The sequence below is a fragment of the Artibeus jamaicensis genome, unplaced genomic scaffold (genome assembly GCF_021234435.1).
Source record: "Artibeus jamaicensis isolate MK-2021 breed Jamaican fruit bat unplaced genomic scaffold, CSHL_Jam_final scaffold_474, whole genome shotgun sequence".
Taxonomy (NCBI): Eukaryota; Metazoa; Chordata; class Mammalia; order Chiroptera; family Phyllostomidae; genus Artibeus; species Artibeus jamaicensis.
The window spans coordinates 5,575,392-5,591,763 of NW_026522046.1; the positions used below are offsets into that span (position 1 = coordinate 5,575,392).

A 16,372-nucleotide genomic window follows, 5' to 3' on the forward strand; every position below is an offset into this window, starting at 1 on the left:
CATTATAAAAATTTATGGGATGCAGCTAAAGTAGTGCTTAGATAGAAGTTTACAGCTTTAAATTTTTATGTTAGGTAAAAAGAAAGGCTTAACATTAATGATCTAAGTTTTCACCTTAAGAAACTAGAAAATGAAAAGCAAATTAATCCTAAGAAGAAGGAAGACAAAAATAACTGAATGCAAATTGCAAAACTGACAAGTATACCTGCTATAAAAAATTCACTGGATGATCTTGATAGCTGATTTATATTACAGAAGAGAGGATCACTGGATATGAAAAGAGGACAATAGAAACTATTCAGTTAGAAGGACAGAGAGAAAATAAAATAAAAATACTAAAAAAGGCCTCAGAAACCTATGAAACAATATTAAATTGTCTAGTATACATGTAATTAGAGGCCCAGAAGGAGAGAGATTGGAACAAAATATATCTCAACAAATAATGGACACAAGTTTTCCCAATTTGATGAAAGTCATAAATAAACAGATCCAAGAAGCTTAATGAACCCCAAGGAAAATAAACACAAAGCAAGCCACACCTAGGTATATTATTGCTAAAAATAAAAATAAAGACAAAAAACCCTGAAAGCAGCCAGAAGGCAAAAAGACATTATGTACAACATAAATAAACTATAATAAGTAAAACTTTATATGCAACCAATGTTACTAGTTGGCTTCCCTGGAAAAAGATTCTGAGATAGAGACTCGTGTGCCAGAAGTCATTGGTGGGTGTTTGGGTAGAAATACATGGGGAGGTAAAGGAAGCAGAATTGGGAAAGGGGAGAAGATAAACTGTGCTGCAATCACAACGAAGGACTCCGGTGATCCCAAAGAGAGCTCTGTGGCTAAAACTGGCCTTAAAAAACTGTCCTTCATGAAGACGAGGTTCTCTGGCCTTTGTAACCCTTCCATGACAAGTCACTAGACGCACGCTGCTCTCAGGAAGAGGCTGTTGCTGTTGGCAAGACAGCTCTCTGCAGCTGAGGACACTTTCTGGAGAAGGGTGAGCTGAAAGCTATCATTAGCAACTGAGGAAATGAGTGTATCTCACTCTCCTGATAGGAGAAGAGGGCACCCAGCACCCATGACACAGAAAAACAATAAGAATGATCACTTATGACTTATGAGAAACAATACAAATATAATAACTGTGGATGATAATATCTTCATGGACATTTACAAATATGACAATCAATAAAACTTCTCAAGGGGGAAATTCCTATAAAGTTTTTCTTTTTTTCTGGGAATCAAGGTGAATGTGTGGGATAAAAATTCAGTAGCGTAAACATGCGATTTCACTCTAATTGTTACAGTAATGATTTATATATTATCTAATTTTAACAAACTGTCCGGTTTTAGATAGTGGAGATTAAAAAACATTCTCGTTCAAGATTCCTCCTCCCGAAGTGCGTTTAAGCTATGATTGAATTCTACTGAGGTGTATTTTCATTTTTTTCCTGACACTCCAATGATTTATTTTTGTCCTTGCCTGTTGTGTGTATCTTGCAAGTTGCTGCAAAGCAGCTGAGAAGCCAGGTGGGGTATGACACATTTAAAAACAACAACAAATAGAAAGTTGAAAGTTAGGCCAGATTCCAAAAAGAATAATAGAAGGTAGAGTATGCCAAATGCCAAATAACCACTACAAGAATTCAGAGGAAGAGGTGACCAGTTCAAAGACATTAAATTTATGATTATGAGCTGTGAATGACCCCCAAATTTCCTTAGTCTGCCACTATGCTAGATGTCTAGTTTACCTCTTTTCTTCAAACCTCCAACATTTCTTACCTCTTCCATATTCTCAATTCTCAAAAATGTTACCATGATCACTACATATAAAACAGCAAACTCCTTTTTTATCTCCCTCATCATGCCTTTTCTCCATAGCCACATGAACATTTGATATACCGCATCTTTATTTGTTCAGTATATACTCTCTGCCACCAGAATATGAGCTCTGTGAAGGCAGAGACTTGGTTTTGTTCCCTGCAGGACCCCCTGCACTTAGAGCCATGCCAGATGCACCGTAGGTGCCAGTAAATATTTTTTGAATGAATGAAGCAGAATTTGAACTGGAGGCTAAAAACAAGGCATCACTTATGAGGGGAGGGAAGGAAGTACATACTAGATTATAGTAAAGAATGGGAAGAGCAAAAATATATGGACATAGAATTGGTTATATTTACGAAACAATACAAAACTTCCTTTGGTTACAGAAGAAGGAACGGAAGAGAAGATGAGGATGAAATGTGAGCTGGTGATCGAAAGCCTAGCCCGTCAACCTAAACCATCTAAGACTGTTAGCAACAGGGAGCCACTGAAGTTCCCTAAGCACTAGGAGAGGCGGAGGGCAGAGTGACATTCCAGACGACAGAGGTGGTCAGTGATGAGACATCTGGAATAGTGAGGTACGTACTGACTGGGGAATGACAACACTACTTAAGTGAGTGGGAAGTGTAAAGGAGATGACTGGCATTAAGGAAGAAGACTTCTCCGAGCTAACAGTGAAACACAGAGAAAGGTCATTAGAATTAGATCATTTCTTCTTTCTAAAGATTGAAAAGAAATTTCTATATAATTTCATTTTCTCTTATACATTGCCGTGAAGTTGCCATGGACAGATAGGGACTGCCCCATTTAGTACCATTAAAAGGGAGCCTTAACTGACTTAAAAAAGTGACCACTACATGGAGTGGGGCCTCTTCTGTAAGGATATGCTGTATCTGGAATAATATCTACCATTGTATTTCACCACAAAAGAGGGAGCTGAAACTTATTCCTGTTGTAACAGAAGAACCATGTCGATCACAAAGAGAATGCCCCCAGGATATGTGTAGAAAACAATAAAACACAGTCCCGAGGCAATGGCTTCTGTCAGACAGAACAGGCGGCCCCTCTTCCTCTTCTTCACAGGCGGCCCCTCTTCCTCTTCTTCTCTCTATCCCCGTTGGCTTTAACCTACTCAATCCTGTGTGCTGATACTGAATGAAAGCAGCGTGAGCTTTCAGGGCACATTAACTGGTTCGGGACCGTGGTCCAGACGGAAGTCTGTACCCCGCAGTGAGCATACACCAGCTACCCAAGAACAACACTTGCATTAGTGCAGCTCATACTGCAAAGCTCTGCTCTTTGGATTCTGTGACCTTTAAAATAGGTGGTAATTCAGCACAGGGCAATTAAGAATGGTCTACTGAGTTGTTTTCATGAAAAATAATAGGCTGTTAGTTAATCTATCACACATACTGAAGAGAAAAAAGATCCCTGTCATGTAGTATAAAAAGCTTCATCAGGAAACACTGTAAGGGGAGTGGGGGAGGCCTGTTTGTAACCTGATAAATGCTCTAAACTGCAGTAGGGTCCAAAGTTCCAAGGAGATGGTGGATAGGATGGCATTAATTTTTTTTGATACAGGAGTTCATGTCCATGTACCGAGAGGGCAGAGATGGAATAAAGAACAGTCACTAGCTCTGATATGGTCTTATATACAGCCCCACTGTGAGAGACTCCTATGATCTGATTCTGCTCATGAAGGAGTGTCATATTATTAAGTAGAAAATCACACCCATTAACTCTCAATTGCCATAATAATTAATGCTACCTAGGTCTCTGGTGATGAGCTGCAGGGCTCTGTCCTTGGCTTTGTTTTATACAAACATTTTATCAATGACTTAAATGAAGATAAGAGGCCGATGTGATGAAAAATGTGATTCCCTAGTTATAAATGAAAACAATATAAGAAATGCCCTGTACTTGGCCCTGGTATCAGTACTATTTACACAGGATGGGATCAATAGGATATGTGAATATGTGGATGAAAAAGAGGCCACATACAAAACCTGACAAACTCAGGGGAGGCCAGCATGGTGGGCCTTACAAACCCAGAGACCTAAAGTAACCACACAGGATGGTCTGAAATGACAACTTTCTAGCTGAAAGCAGGTCATGGCAGGTAATGATGTCCTAGGCTGGTTTCTTCCCTGACAAAGAACAAGCTTTACCTTAACTGATCTTGTCTATTGTCTTTTTTGCATCTAAGACAGCAGATCTTTGGGATGTCAGAGTAATTTCCTTTTTTACCCCCAGGCCCCTCAGGGCACAACCACTGTACCAGACCAGACACCACAAGTAACCTCATTGTTATTGTTATTGTGTTAATTGTTGACTGTTAACTACTCTATACCCACCTTTGTAAAAGAAGTATGTGTCTATTCATTTTACTTTTTATCCAGTCCCAGAATAAGTACAAAGAGAACCACAAACACATCATAGTAAAAATGCTGCAAGTCAAAGACAAAGACAAAGACAGAAGTCTTGAAAGCAACAAGAGAAAAACAGTTATTCACTTACAGGGGAAACCCCAATAAGATTAATACTGATTTCTGAGCAGAAACAATAGAGGAAGTAGGATAATATATTCAAAGTGTTCCAAGAAAAAAGCCAACCGATAATCCTATGTTTAGAAAAGCTATCTTCCAAAAATGAATATAAAATATAAAAACTCTCCTAAATAAACAAAAACTAAGAAAAGTTGTTATTAGCAGATCCACCGTCCCACCTTATTAAGGGAAGTCCATCAGTCACTGTTCATAGAATCACTAATGAAACACAAGTGGCTCTAGAAGATAATTCAAATCCACATTAAAAAATGGTAAAGGTAATTATGTAATTGTAATACACAGTATAAATGTATATGCAGTATATATGTTATACATTCTCCCTTCTCATAACATTTCAAAAGGCAACTATATGAAATAATATGTATATAATGTAATGTTGGCCTATAACATAGGAATGGAATATATGTATAATATATCTGTACAAAGGAGATAGGAGCAAAGCTTTAGTGGGCTAAGGAAATGACTACTGATGGTAAAGTAATAATTGGTAATAGATGAATTATGTGTAAGAATACGAAAAAGGAGTTAAGGTAATAGTGCTATGTAGCAGTAACATTTCTATACACAACTGGAATTAAGCTAGTTTAAATGAGAAGCTGAGTTAGAAAGTTAAGATCAATATTGTAAACCCTAGAGCACCACTAAAAAATTCTCAAGAAAACCTCATCAAAGAAGATATACAGATGGCAAATGAGCACATGAAAAGATATTCAACAGCATATGTCATTAGGGAAATCAAAATTAACACAACACCACTATACACCCATTAGAATGGGTAAAATACAAAACACAGGTAATACCAAATGCTGACAAGGATGTAGAACAACAGGGACTTTCATTCATTGCTTGTGGGAAAGCAAAATAGTATAGGCACCTTGGAAGACAGTTTGGCAATGTCTTTCAAAACTAAACCTACTCTGACCATAAGACCCAGCAGTAGCACTCCTTGGCACTGACCCAAATGGGCAGAAGACTATGTCTATACAAATACCTCCACACAGATGTTTACTGCAGCTATACTTACAACTGCTAAAACTTGGAAGCAACCAAAGTGTCCTTTAGTGGGTGAATGGATGAACAACATACTGTGATGCATCCAGACAGTAGAATATTATTCAATGCTAAAAACAAATGCTATTTAAGACAGAAGAAGACATGAAGGAAACTTATTTCAACATAAAGTAAGAGAAGTCAATCTGCAGAGGCTATTTATATTTTCCAACTACATGACATTTTTAGAAAAGGCAAAACTATGGAGGCAGCAGAAAGATCAGCAGGTGCCACAAGTTTGGCAGGAGGAGGAGGGAGGGGATGATTAAGAGGTGGAAGGAGTATGGGATTTTGGGAGTAGGGAAAACATTCTGTAAATGCTAGATACATTTCATTATACATTTGTCAGAACCCAAAGAATGGACAACATGAAGAATAAACTCTAACATAAACTACAGACTCTAGTTAATAATCATGTACCAATGTTGGCTCATCAGCTGTGATAAAAGCACCCCAGTAATGCAAGATGTTAATAACCGGGGAAACTGCTGGGCGGGGAGTGGGGGTTGGGGTGCAGGGAGGAGTATAAAAGAACTCTGTACTTTCTGCTTAATTCTTCTGCAGATCTAAAACTGATCTAAAAAAAATTACAGTATTAATTTAAAAAAATTATTACATAAATCAAAATGCTATATTAGAAAATATTCCCTTAATGCAAAAGAAATGGGTGAGGAGTAGATTTGCACACTGGGTAAGAACTCTAAGATCCTCTGAAATCCTAAGCTAGTCCCACTGTTCAGAACAGAAGACATGCATAATTATCAGTGAGAAGAGCCATAAACAAATGGTCACCACTGTCCCTTTTGGTAGCTGCAACTGACATTCTCTCCCTCTACTTGAGGACTAAATAGAGGTTGCAGAATAAGCAGGTTTCAGAAAAGCCCAGTTCATGGACTTCAGGTCACATCATGGAGAGACATAAGAACAGAACACGTCGGCAGCAGTCAGAGCCCTAAGCCTGCTGAACTTCACCTGAGTCCTGAGCTCCTGGAAAGCAGCTACAATAAGAAAATCCCCTGTTCTGGGAAACAGCTTATTGCAAAGAACCACTCCTCCCCATAGGCTGAGAAGATTCCTGTTGCCACCACGGTATTTACAATTCTGACATCCAGACAAGGGCCAACCAAATTCCTATTCTTTGACTCATAAAAGATTAACTGAACAGCTTGTCCGCAATGATTGGAACCAAGTGCTTGTTAAATGCTGACCAAACTTCAGTGAAGCTTCTATATCCTTCCCCCAAGCCTTTGACCCACCCTCAGCCTGAGACAGCATTCAACCCCCTCCTGGAAAACACCTTCTGAAAACTGGCTGCCTTCTGGGAATGACATCGCCAGACCAACTGTCCAGTTCTTTCACCTGCCCCCAACTCTGGTTCTTCCTAGCTTTGTTTCCGCAGCCCTATGAAAGAAGTTTCCTGTCTACCCGGTCTTTGACACCCTTGCAAATCTTATAGTCGAAGCATTCTCCCAATGGCAAAAGCCCCTCCCTTCCACCCAAAATAACTTAAAAAATAAATAAAGTCTCTTCTTACCTAAGTTGAAATTTGTTTGTCTTTGACAGACAGCATACTCTGTTAATTCAGACTAGATGTATGGGTCTAACTAAAATCATTCTCCATCCCAATGAGTTTAATACAACTGCAGACTCGTAAGATTTTGTTTTTTTACTCATAAGATCTTAACACTCCAAGGGATTTACAAATTAATCAATCCAACATTTCAGCCGTGGCAGGAAAGCCTCTGCGGCAGTCCTAAGGGCTCCGTCCTGCCTCTGATCAGACACTGCTGGCAATACGCTGTATCACACAGGTGACTCGTTCCACTATCAGAAAACTCCCATACTGGGCTGACGTCATCTACAGAGCGGCCACCCACAGGCACCAGTTCTTTCCTCTGAACTACAAAGAATGCCTATGCTTCCTTCCAGGTCGGAGCCCTCCAGATGTCTGAAGGCAACCACACCCCAGCTTCCCCACAAAAAGGCACCTGGCCTGTGCAGATCGCCCATCCTGCCCATGCAGAAACAAAGACCAAATCATGTGCTCTGTTCCCTGTTTTTGATTTCTAGAGACACGAAAGTCCCATGTCACACTTGGATATGTATTACTAGGACAAACAGTGTAAAAAAAAGGCAGCACACATCCCAGCAGGGGCCATCACTTGTATCTTTGCAGAAGAGTCAAAGGTGGGACATTAAAAAGGGCAAATGAATCTTTACTGAAGCCACTGTCAGAAGACAGCTAGAAGATGCTTCACCTATCTCAGTGCTTTTTCCTTTTCATGTTTCCCCTGACTTTTGTGAAATATCAGCCAGCTATTCCTCGGGGCCAGTCAGCTGAGACACTGCTGTCAGCTTTTCCTGTTGTTATGGAAACGGTGCCTCCGTGAGGCTTTCCCCTTAAAAAGAAAAATTAAAAAACCAAACCAAACCACACCGTCTGTCATTCAACAAAAATGATGAGCAAGTATAGCCATCTACATTCCTGACATGAGTGGCAGGACCAGAAATGGCTATAAAAATTTTACCTCAACAAAACACTTGGACAAAAAAAAATCAGCTCCAAATTGTGAAAGTATACTTGAATACTTGAGAAACTGGTAACCAATTTCTGGGAGGGACGGCTATTAAATTCTCCAGTTTGGCCAGTAAATATATAGACAGTAAGAACGACATTCGCTGACCTTTGGCCTTCTAAGGCCTGGCACCTTTAAGGCTTGTTGAATGTTACTGAACTTACCCAGTTCTGTTAGAAACACTTCCTAGTCTGCCATTCCCAGTACCTTGTCCCTAACTGATAGAAGTCACTCTGAGGACATCATCTGTGGGTTCCACCGGCCTGAGGACACTTTTCAGGCAGAGCCCCTGGCCCTCAGGCTTCTGCAAACATGCTCGCAAAGAGGAGGATGGCTCAGAGTGTGCGCATGCTTTTGTGACTGAGATAGAAGACAAAACTGCTTTCCTGGGTTAGTGTGCATGTAACAATTCCCACTTTGCTACACAAACTCCTGGCAGGTGTTCCTTCAGTAGTTGAGAGGAGATGCATTGTGGCCAAGAGGTTTTTGGTGCTACCTTCAATTACCTCTTAAAACTCCTGAAATCCACCTCAAATACTGTTAACACCTCCAGTTTGGATCTACTCCTAAGGGGTTTACTGCAATGGACTTTTATGGCAATTGTTATCTCAGGGAAATGCTTCTTGATTTTTACATTTCTTGCCATCCATGATTCGAAACTGAAAAAGTCCCTGGGAAACGTGTGTATGTTCCAACTTTATTGAAGTTACTGGTTAGAGCCAAGTAAGAAGAAATTTTACATAAGATAAATATTATATGCAAATTTTATGATACATATGACAACTATTTCTACTCCAAAGCTTTGTAAAAGAATATCTAAAATGCAAAATGCTTGTGTTGCAGAAAGATGTTTTGCATACATGCTCACAGAATCTGCCAGACTTTGACAGGCGGCAGCAAAGCAGAAGAGCGATGCCTACATGAGACATCGGTCCCGGGAGCGAAGCAGAGCTCTACAGAACACGGCTTCTGTTTCCGTCACACTTGAATCCAGCCTCTGGCTGGGCCAATAATGACGGCAGAGTCACCAAACACTTTTTTCAGTTTCTGGCCAACAGAGAATTTCTGGCTCAAATCAAGACACTACTGCTCCTTTGTGTTTCTCACACATGTCACTTTGGCAGTCAGACACTGTTCGACAGACACTGCTGGTGCTTCCATCTGTCAATACGGCTCTGGGAAGAGAGACTGCAGCTCCAGGATGACAACCTGAATTTATATGCAGATGTTCAGATATATGCACACACAAACTCAGACCCGCAAAAATGCACACCCAACTGGGGAAACGACAATTAGGGGCTAAGCTTCACATTAATGTCACTCAGAATATCACTGATGATGATCGGGAACAGTAAGGAACTAACTGTGCTGGAAATACAAGCCCAGGACAGCAGTGATGTTTCACTTGCTCATTCTCCATCCAGGCCAGAAACTTCTTTTTCCCCTCACTTTCCGTAAACAACATGAAGTCCTGTGGGATCGCCGTCATCTCTCTCTCATTCACTCGGCCACTAATGAGAGACCACTTGGTTCTACACGTGGGACTGCAACAGGAAAGGAGACCTGGCGGTGTACAGTCTAACAGGGGAGGTGTGTACGTTAGAGCAAGGTGAGTGTGTTGGCAGGAATTAGTTCAGGCTGCTGCAAGAGCTCGGAGAAGGAAAGGCGTCAAACTCAGAGCTGGAGTGCCAGAAAGGATTTTGAGGGAAAAACGTAAGTAAGACTTGAATTTATTATCTCATCCCTTCACTCCTTTACATAGGTTTAGGGCTTTTTTTCTTACTTGGACAACTGTCCTTGTTGTTCTAATTTGTCTTTTTGCCTCTATCCTCACAATAAAGTGCGAACGTCACAGACTGGGGCTCTTTGTGATCAGGGCTCTCCTTTACTCTGCCAGGCTCTTGCACGCTCCTACATTTAAGACATACAGAGCCACCCGCATCCCCTGAAGGGTGCTGCACTCACCCATATATGCCATGAGGACCTCCTCTTGCGGGTTTTGAGGCTACCCTGAACTTTACCTCCCCTGGGAAGCCTTCCCTAAACTTTTAGTCTTGGTGAGGCACCTGTTGTAATGTAGATTTCAAAGATATTCTAGACACCATAAACAGTGTGATACTAAGTATGTGCTACTTAGTTTAGGCTTCAGTTCAGGGGTGATCAGTGGCCCTAACCAAGAATCCATATTATAGAGAATGCCAGCTACCATGAGCTCCAAAGGCAGCTATTAAAAGCCCTTCCACTGTTCATATATGAGCAACACCTGAGACTCCTTATCAGCTCAAAAATAGGAGTTTTTCTACTGGTAAAATTAATGGCTTGTTAATCAGAAGGTAAGTATTAGAAATGGACCTCATTGCTAAAATAAAAGGTATTCAAGATATGTAGATGGGATAAACTAATTTAGAGATAACCCCCACTCTTGCTTAGAGAAGGAATGCCTATATTTGATCACTTAGGAATGCTACCTGGGGCCACTGTGTCCAGTAATTAATTGGCTTAGGAAGTTCCTGTTGTCTGATGCAGATTACGAGTAACTGAATCCTGCTTCTCCGACATTGCTACATCTCTGACAGTCAGACACCAAAAATAACAGACAGCTGGGGCATTAGACAGTTTAAAAGACAGGTTGCATGAAACTACTTCTAAGTGAACGGGTATTTAATAAACATCTGTAAGTATGGTAGAATCTTCTTTCATTATAATCTAGTAACAAGGTTGTAAGGGGCAGCTAACCATTCCTCGAACTTCTTCATTAGACTCTAGCATAAAGCCCGTAAGTGTGGTACTAAATCAGCTGGGTCGTTTCAAAGCAGGGCCTCTCCCCTCCGCTGCTGCAGCACCTGTACGTCTGCCATGGCTCATGCCAAGTCGTAGGGAACCGTCAGTGTGTCTGTCTGTCTACCTCTCCCAGTGGTACTGAGGTCCTTGAGAACAAGGACTGTATTTTTCACCGCTGCAGTCCATTTCTGAGCTTAGTGTCTAGCTCACAGGAATACTCACTGAGTGAAAACAGTTTATAAGTAGCATAATAAAGTGAAAGGGTATGTGAATAGGAGCTAGGAAGTGTGTTTTAATACTAGGTCCAACAACAGCTGAGTATTCAATACGCACCAATAATTTACTGAGTACTTAATATGTGTCAAGCACAGCATCAAGCACGTAAATGGTACCTCATCCAATCTTCAGGATGGTAGCACCAATTCAGAGAGGTAGCACCATCATTTTACAGAGGAGGAAAGGAAGAGTCCAATTTGTTCCAGATTATTCAGATAAATAAGTAGAAAAGTCAATCTTTGAACCCAAGTCTAGTTGAATCCAAAACACATGTTTTTAACCTCTAATTCGGAAGTGTGTCCCATGGCTAACATTTGAGAGCTTAGGCAAAAATTCCCTCTGGATTCCAATATCCTCATTTACTTACTAAATTACTACATTACTAAAGCCTTTTCTAGCGCTCATGTTACCACCTCAGCCCCTGCCCTGTCTCGACAAGAGTGAAAGAGATTTTCAGGGGCAGCTTGTCATAGAGCTTTTCAAACATTTTGTTCTCACTCTTTTTTTTCTCTTTTGAAAATGTTTCAGAGGATTCTGAAGGCAGGGAAAAGGGACCCACCTTTGGCACACTGCTCTGAAGCTGGAACCTGCTGTTAGTCAATAGGGCCAACAACTTGTTCTTTTGTTCTAAAACCTTTGATAACATAAATGCTGACTGAAATTTCGAGAGGAAAAAAAAAGCAAGCAAAGAAAACCTACAACCAGGGACACTTAAACTATCAGAGAAATAAAAATAGTAAACAAACAAACAAACAAAAACACATAGTGTTCTGACTGGTCTGGCTCAGTGGGTTGAGTATCGTCTTGCACACTGAAAGCTTGAAGGTTCAATTTCTGGTCAGGGCACATGCCTGGGTTGCAGGCCAGGTCCCCGGTTGGGGGTGTATGAGAGGCAACTGATTGATATTTCTCTTGTACACAGACGTTTCTCTCCCTTTCTTTCTCCCTTCCTTCCCCTCTCTCTGAAAATAAATAAATGCAATCTTGAAAAAAAAGAAAACAGCAAAAATGTCATTCTGTATACCACGTTTCAACTGTATTGTTGTAGCTGATAAAGGAAAGGGTTTTAGTGGTTCTCTGGACATCACCTGGGCATTGCTTGGTTGAAAGACATCCCTTATTTGTGCCAAAAGGTTCACAGTCAGGGATTGACGTGGCATGGATAGTTCTATCCCACAAGTACTTATTAAGGACTTCTTGTGGCATGTGTTGAAATGTTACTGTTTCAGACCAGCTTTCTTTAGGTACAGCTATCTACACAGCCTTCCACCTTAGAACAGATTTCATTTGCTACCACTCATTGATACCAGGCTGCACACCTGCTAGAGAGGATGAGAATTCCAGGGAAAAAAAGTAAGTCCCTGGTTGCCAGGAGACTGATGCTAGGCCCAAACCCCCATGTGGCTTCTCTGGAAGAGGCAAGGAGTCCTAGTGATATTCATTAAGGCAACCAATCAGAAAGAACCTTTGATGGCATTAAGATGATTAAAAATCAGACATTTTGAGAAAACTGTTCAACAGAGGAGAATAAACATGCAGAAGGAAGTTGTTTTTTGCTTTTAAAACTTACTTTCTTAACAGCAGGATCCCCTTTGGATGGATGACAGGATGGGGACACTTTTACCTGAAAAAAAGGGCAAACATTTTAATATCCTCTTACTTATAGTCTAGTTTTATTTGACCCATACTCAAAATAATTCATTTAGAATTGGTGCAACTGAGATAAAACAGACATTTTCAGAGTAACAATGAAAAGATTTTTTTAAGTCCCTTTGAAATATGATTAGGGTAAGAAAAGTGGAACAGATGGTCCAGATTGGTTTTAACCAAGTGGTGAGGAACCAGACAGATAAAGATTTTTGTGGAAAATATTAATCAACTGATACAACATGCAATAGTCAGCATTTCTTGTGGAGGCCAAAGCCAAGCACACCTTGTGATGTAACAGCCCTTTTAAGCAAAACATGCATAAAAGAGTTTGATAATAATAGTGAAGGATTTAGATAAAGTATCAGCCAACCATAACAAAAGGAAGCTCAGCCCCAGGAAGAAAAGACTCATGGCACAGAAAAACCTTCCAATACTGGAAGGGTGAAAAGGGATTGTCATATCAGGTAAAAGAGCAAGAGGCAACTACATGCTGCCTGCAAGGAAAGACTTTAGATACAAAAGCACACAGGTTAAAAGCAAAAAGACTGAAAAGATATACCATAATAGCACTAGATTTCAGAGCAAAGATTATTATCAGGAATAAGGATTTCATAATAATAAAGGGGTCAAGTCGTCAGGTAGAAATAATTCTAAACATCTATGCATCTTAGATGTAACTAAATCTAATAACAATTCTAAACATCTAAATGTAAACAACAATTCTAAACATCTATGCATCTAAACTTCTACGCAAACTTTAAGCTATACAGCTTAAAAGTACATAATAAAAAAACTAATGGAACAGCAAGGACAAATAAATTTTATAATCAGAGATTTCCATACTCCCTCTCATTAAATAAGAAAACAAGCAGACATACAATCAGAGAGCAAAAATCTAATTAATAAATGGGCAGAAGACCCAAACAGATATTTTCCAAAGATATACCAAGGACCAACAGCTACACAAAAAAGATGCTCAGGGAAATGCAAATCCAGTCCACAATCAGATACTGCCTCATGCCTGTTAGGGTGGTATTTATAAAACAGATCAGAGATAACAAATGTTGGCAAGGATGCGGAAAGGTGTTGGGAAGAGGGATATGGTAGGGGGAATGTAAGCTTAGGTACAGCCATTATGCAGACAATATGGTGGTTCCTCCAAAAATTAAAAATTAAACTACTATATGATCCAGCAATTCCATTCCTGGGTATATATCTGAAAAAACAGAAATCAGTGTCTTGAAGAGATATCAGAATACGCTGTTCAGTCAAATGTGCAAATAACCTAAGTATTCACAACAGTCAAGATATGCAAACGACCTGTTTCTAGTCACCAATGGGTAACTAAAAAGATATGATATACCTATGCACAATGGAATATTATTCAGCCACAAAAAGAAAGGAGTCCTACTATTTGTGACAACATGGATGGATCTTGCATGCTAAGTAAGATAAGTCAGACATAGAAGGACAAATATATGACATCACTTATATGTTGAATCTAGAAAAGCTGAAATCATAAAAACAGAGAGTAGAATGATGGTTACCAGAGGCTGGGAGGTGGGGGAATGGGATGATATTGTGTAAGGATACAATCTTGCAACTAATAATGAATACATTTGGGAGATCTAAGGCAAAACATAGTGGCTATAGTCAACAGTCTGTATTATAAACTTCAAAGTTGTTAGGAAACTAGATTTTAACTGTTTACAAAAAAAATAATTCTGTAACATGATGGTATTAGCTAATGCTACTTTAGTAATTCTATTTAAATATATAAATGTATCAAACCAACATGTGGTACACCTAAATCTACACAATGATGTCAATTATATCTCAATTAAAAATAAAAAAAGATATAGAAGACTTAATTACCTTGATCAGATGGACATTTAACACAACACCCCCCCCCAATAAAAGTAGAATACATATTCTTTTTAGGTACACATGGACCTTAACAAACTTAGACCATTTTCTGGCAATAAAACAATTCTCAATAATTAAAAGACTTCAAGTCCTACAAAGAATGTTCTCTGATCAAAACAGATATATGTTAGATCAATAAAAGAAATATCTCTGGAAAAACTCCTAAATATTTAGGAATGAAATATTTCACACTTCCAAATAACCCATGGATCAAAGAAGAAATCAAAAGAAAATTAGACCCTAGAAACACACAGCTTACCAAGGCTGTGTCTACAAGACTGAATTATGAAGAAACAAGATCTGAACAGGCCAATACTTATTAAGGAAACTGAATCAGTAATCAAAAACCTCCCAGCACAGAAAAGTCTAGGACCAGATAGTTTCATTGGTGAATCCTACCAAACATTTAAAGAAGAATTAATGTCAGTCCTGCAATTCTTCTAAAAAACTGAAGAGGAGGGAACACTTGCAAACTATGTTAGGAGATCAGCATTACTACGATACCAAAGCTGGACAGGACACTACAAGAAAACTATCAGTCAAATTCCCTAATGAACATAGATGCAAAAGTCCTCAACAAAACACTGGCAAACTAAATTCAACAGCACATTAAAAGACCATACATCATGACTGAGTGGTATTCATCCTTAGGAGGTAAAGGAAGGCTCAACATATACAAATCAATAAATGTGATACACCACATTAACAGAATTAAGGAAAAAATCCACACGATCATCTCAAATGATACAGAAAAACTGTTTGGCAAAATTTAACACCATATCATGATAAAAACACTCCGCAAACTAGGATTTGAAGGAAACTATCTCAACATAATAAAGGCTATACATATGTACACTCACACGCAGAGCTAACACCATACTCACTGGTGTAAGATTGAAAGATTTTCCTCTAAGATAAGATGTACCCCCTCTATTTAACACAGTATTAGACATCCTAGCCAGAGCAATTAAGCAAGAAGAATAAAATATAAATTGAAAAGGAAAAAAGTAAAATTGCTTCTATTTGCAGATAGCATGATCTTATATGTAGAAAACTCTAAATTTAGATTCCAAAAAAAACCTGTCAGAACTAATAAATTAAGTAGCAGTATACAAAATCAACACACAAACATGAGTTTGTGTTCCTATACATTAACAATGAACAATCTGAAAAGGCAATTAAGAAAACAATTTACCATACCATCAAAAAGAATAAAACTTAGAAAGACTTCTGCCAAGATGGAGGCATAGGTGGATGTGTCGTGCCTTCTCACACAACCAAGTTTAGAGACAACTAAATATTAGCAACAGAAAACACAGCCAGAACTCGGAAAATTGAACTTTTTGGAAGTCCGTTAACAACAAATTCTTCAGCCTGACCCATAAGGGGCGAAACCAGCGGCTGGTGAAGCAGGCTTGCACAGGAGGACTCAGTCAGACGGACTCAGGCAGCGCGGAATCCAGGCGCGGGGTTGGACCTAGTGAGCGACCAAGCGAGCGACCAGGCGAGCTACCGCGGAGGAGACAGTGGGGGAGCAGGGCTGCGTGTTGACTGTGGTTGCGCATTTGTGCGCAGGTGGACAGGCGAGGGAGTGAGCGGTTGGACCGGGGCGGTCCCCACAGCGAGCAGCAGCAGAGGGCGCCGCCAGTTCCCTGCTCTGACCCCACCTCCACATACAGCGTCACAACCCAGCGACCTGGGAGTCCAAGGCGCCGG

At 39.8% G+C, this 16,372-nt stretch overlaps 1 protein-coding gene across 3 annotated transcripts in view; it reads right to left on the reverse strand.

The window, feature by feature from the left end:
* Positions 1–16,372, reverse strand: part of VPS8 (VPS8 subunit of CORVET complex) — a 250,078-nt gene that overhangs the window by 35,735 nt on the left and 197,971 nt on the right. For 2 of the 3 annotated variants that reach the window (XM_053657638.1, XM_053657637.1), the window contains exon 44: positions 12,651–12,704. In XM_053657638.1, coding sequence (XP_053513613.1) covers positions 12,651–12,704 — 54 coding nt within the window. Of the gene's footprint in view, positions 1–8,845; positions 9,233–12,650; positions 12,705–16,372 lie in introns of those variants that run through there. The other variant, XM_053657639.1, reaches the window with a different exon arrangement.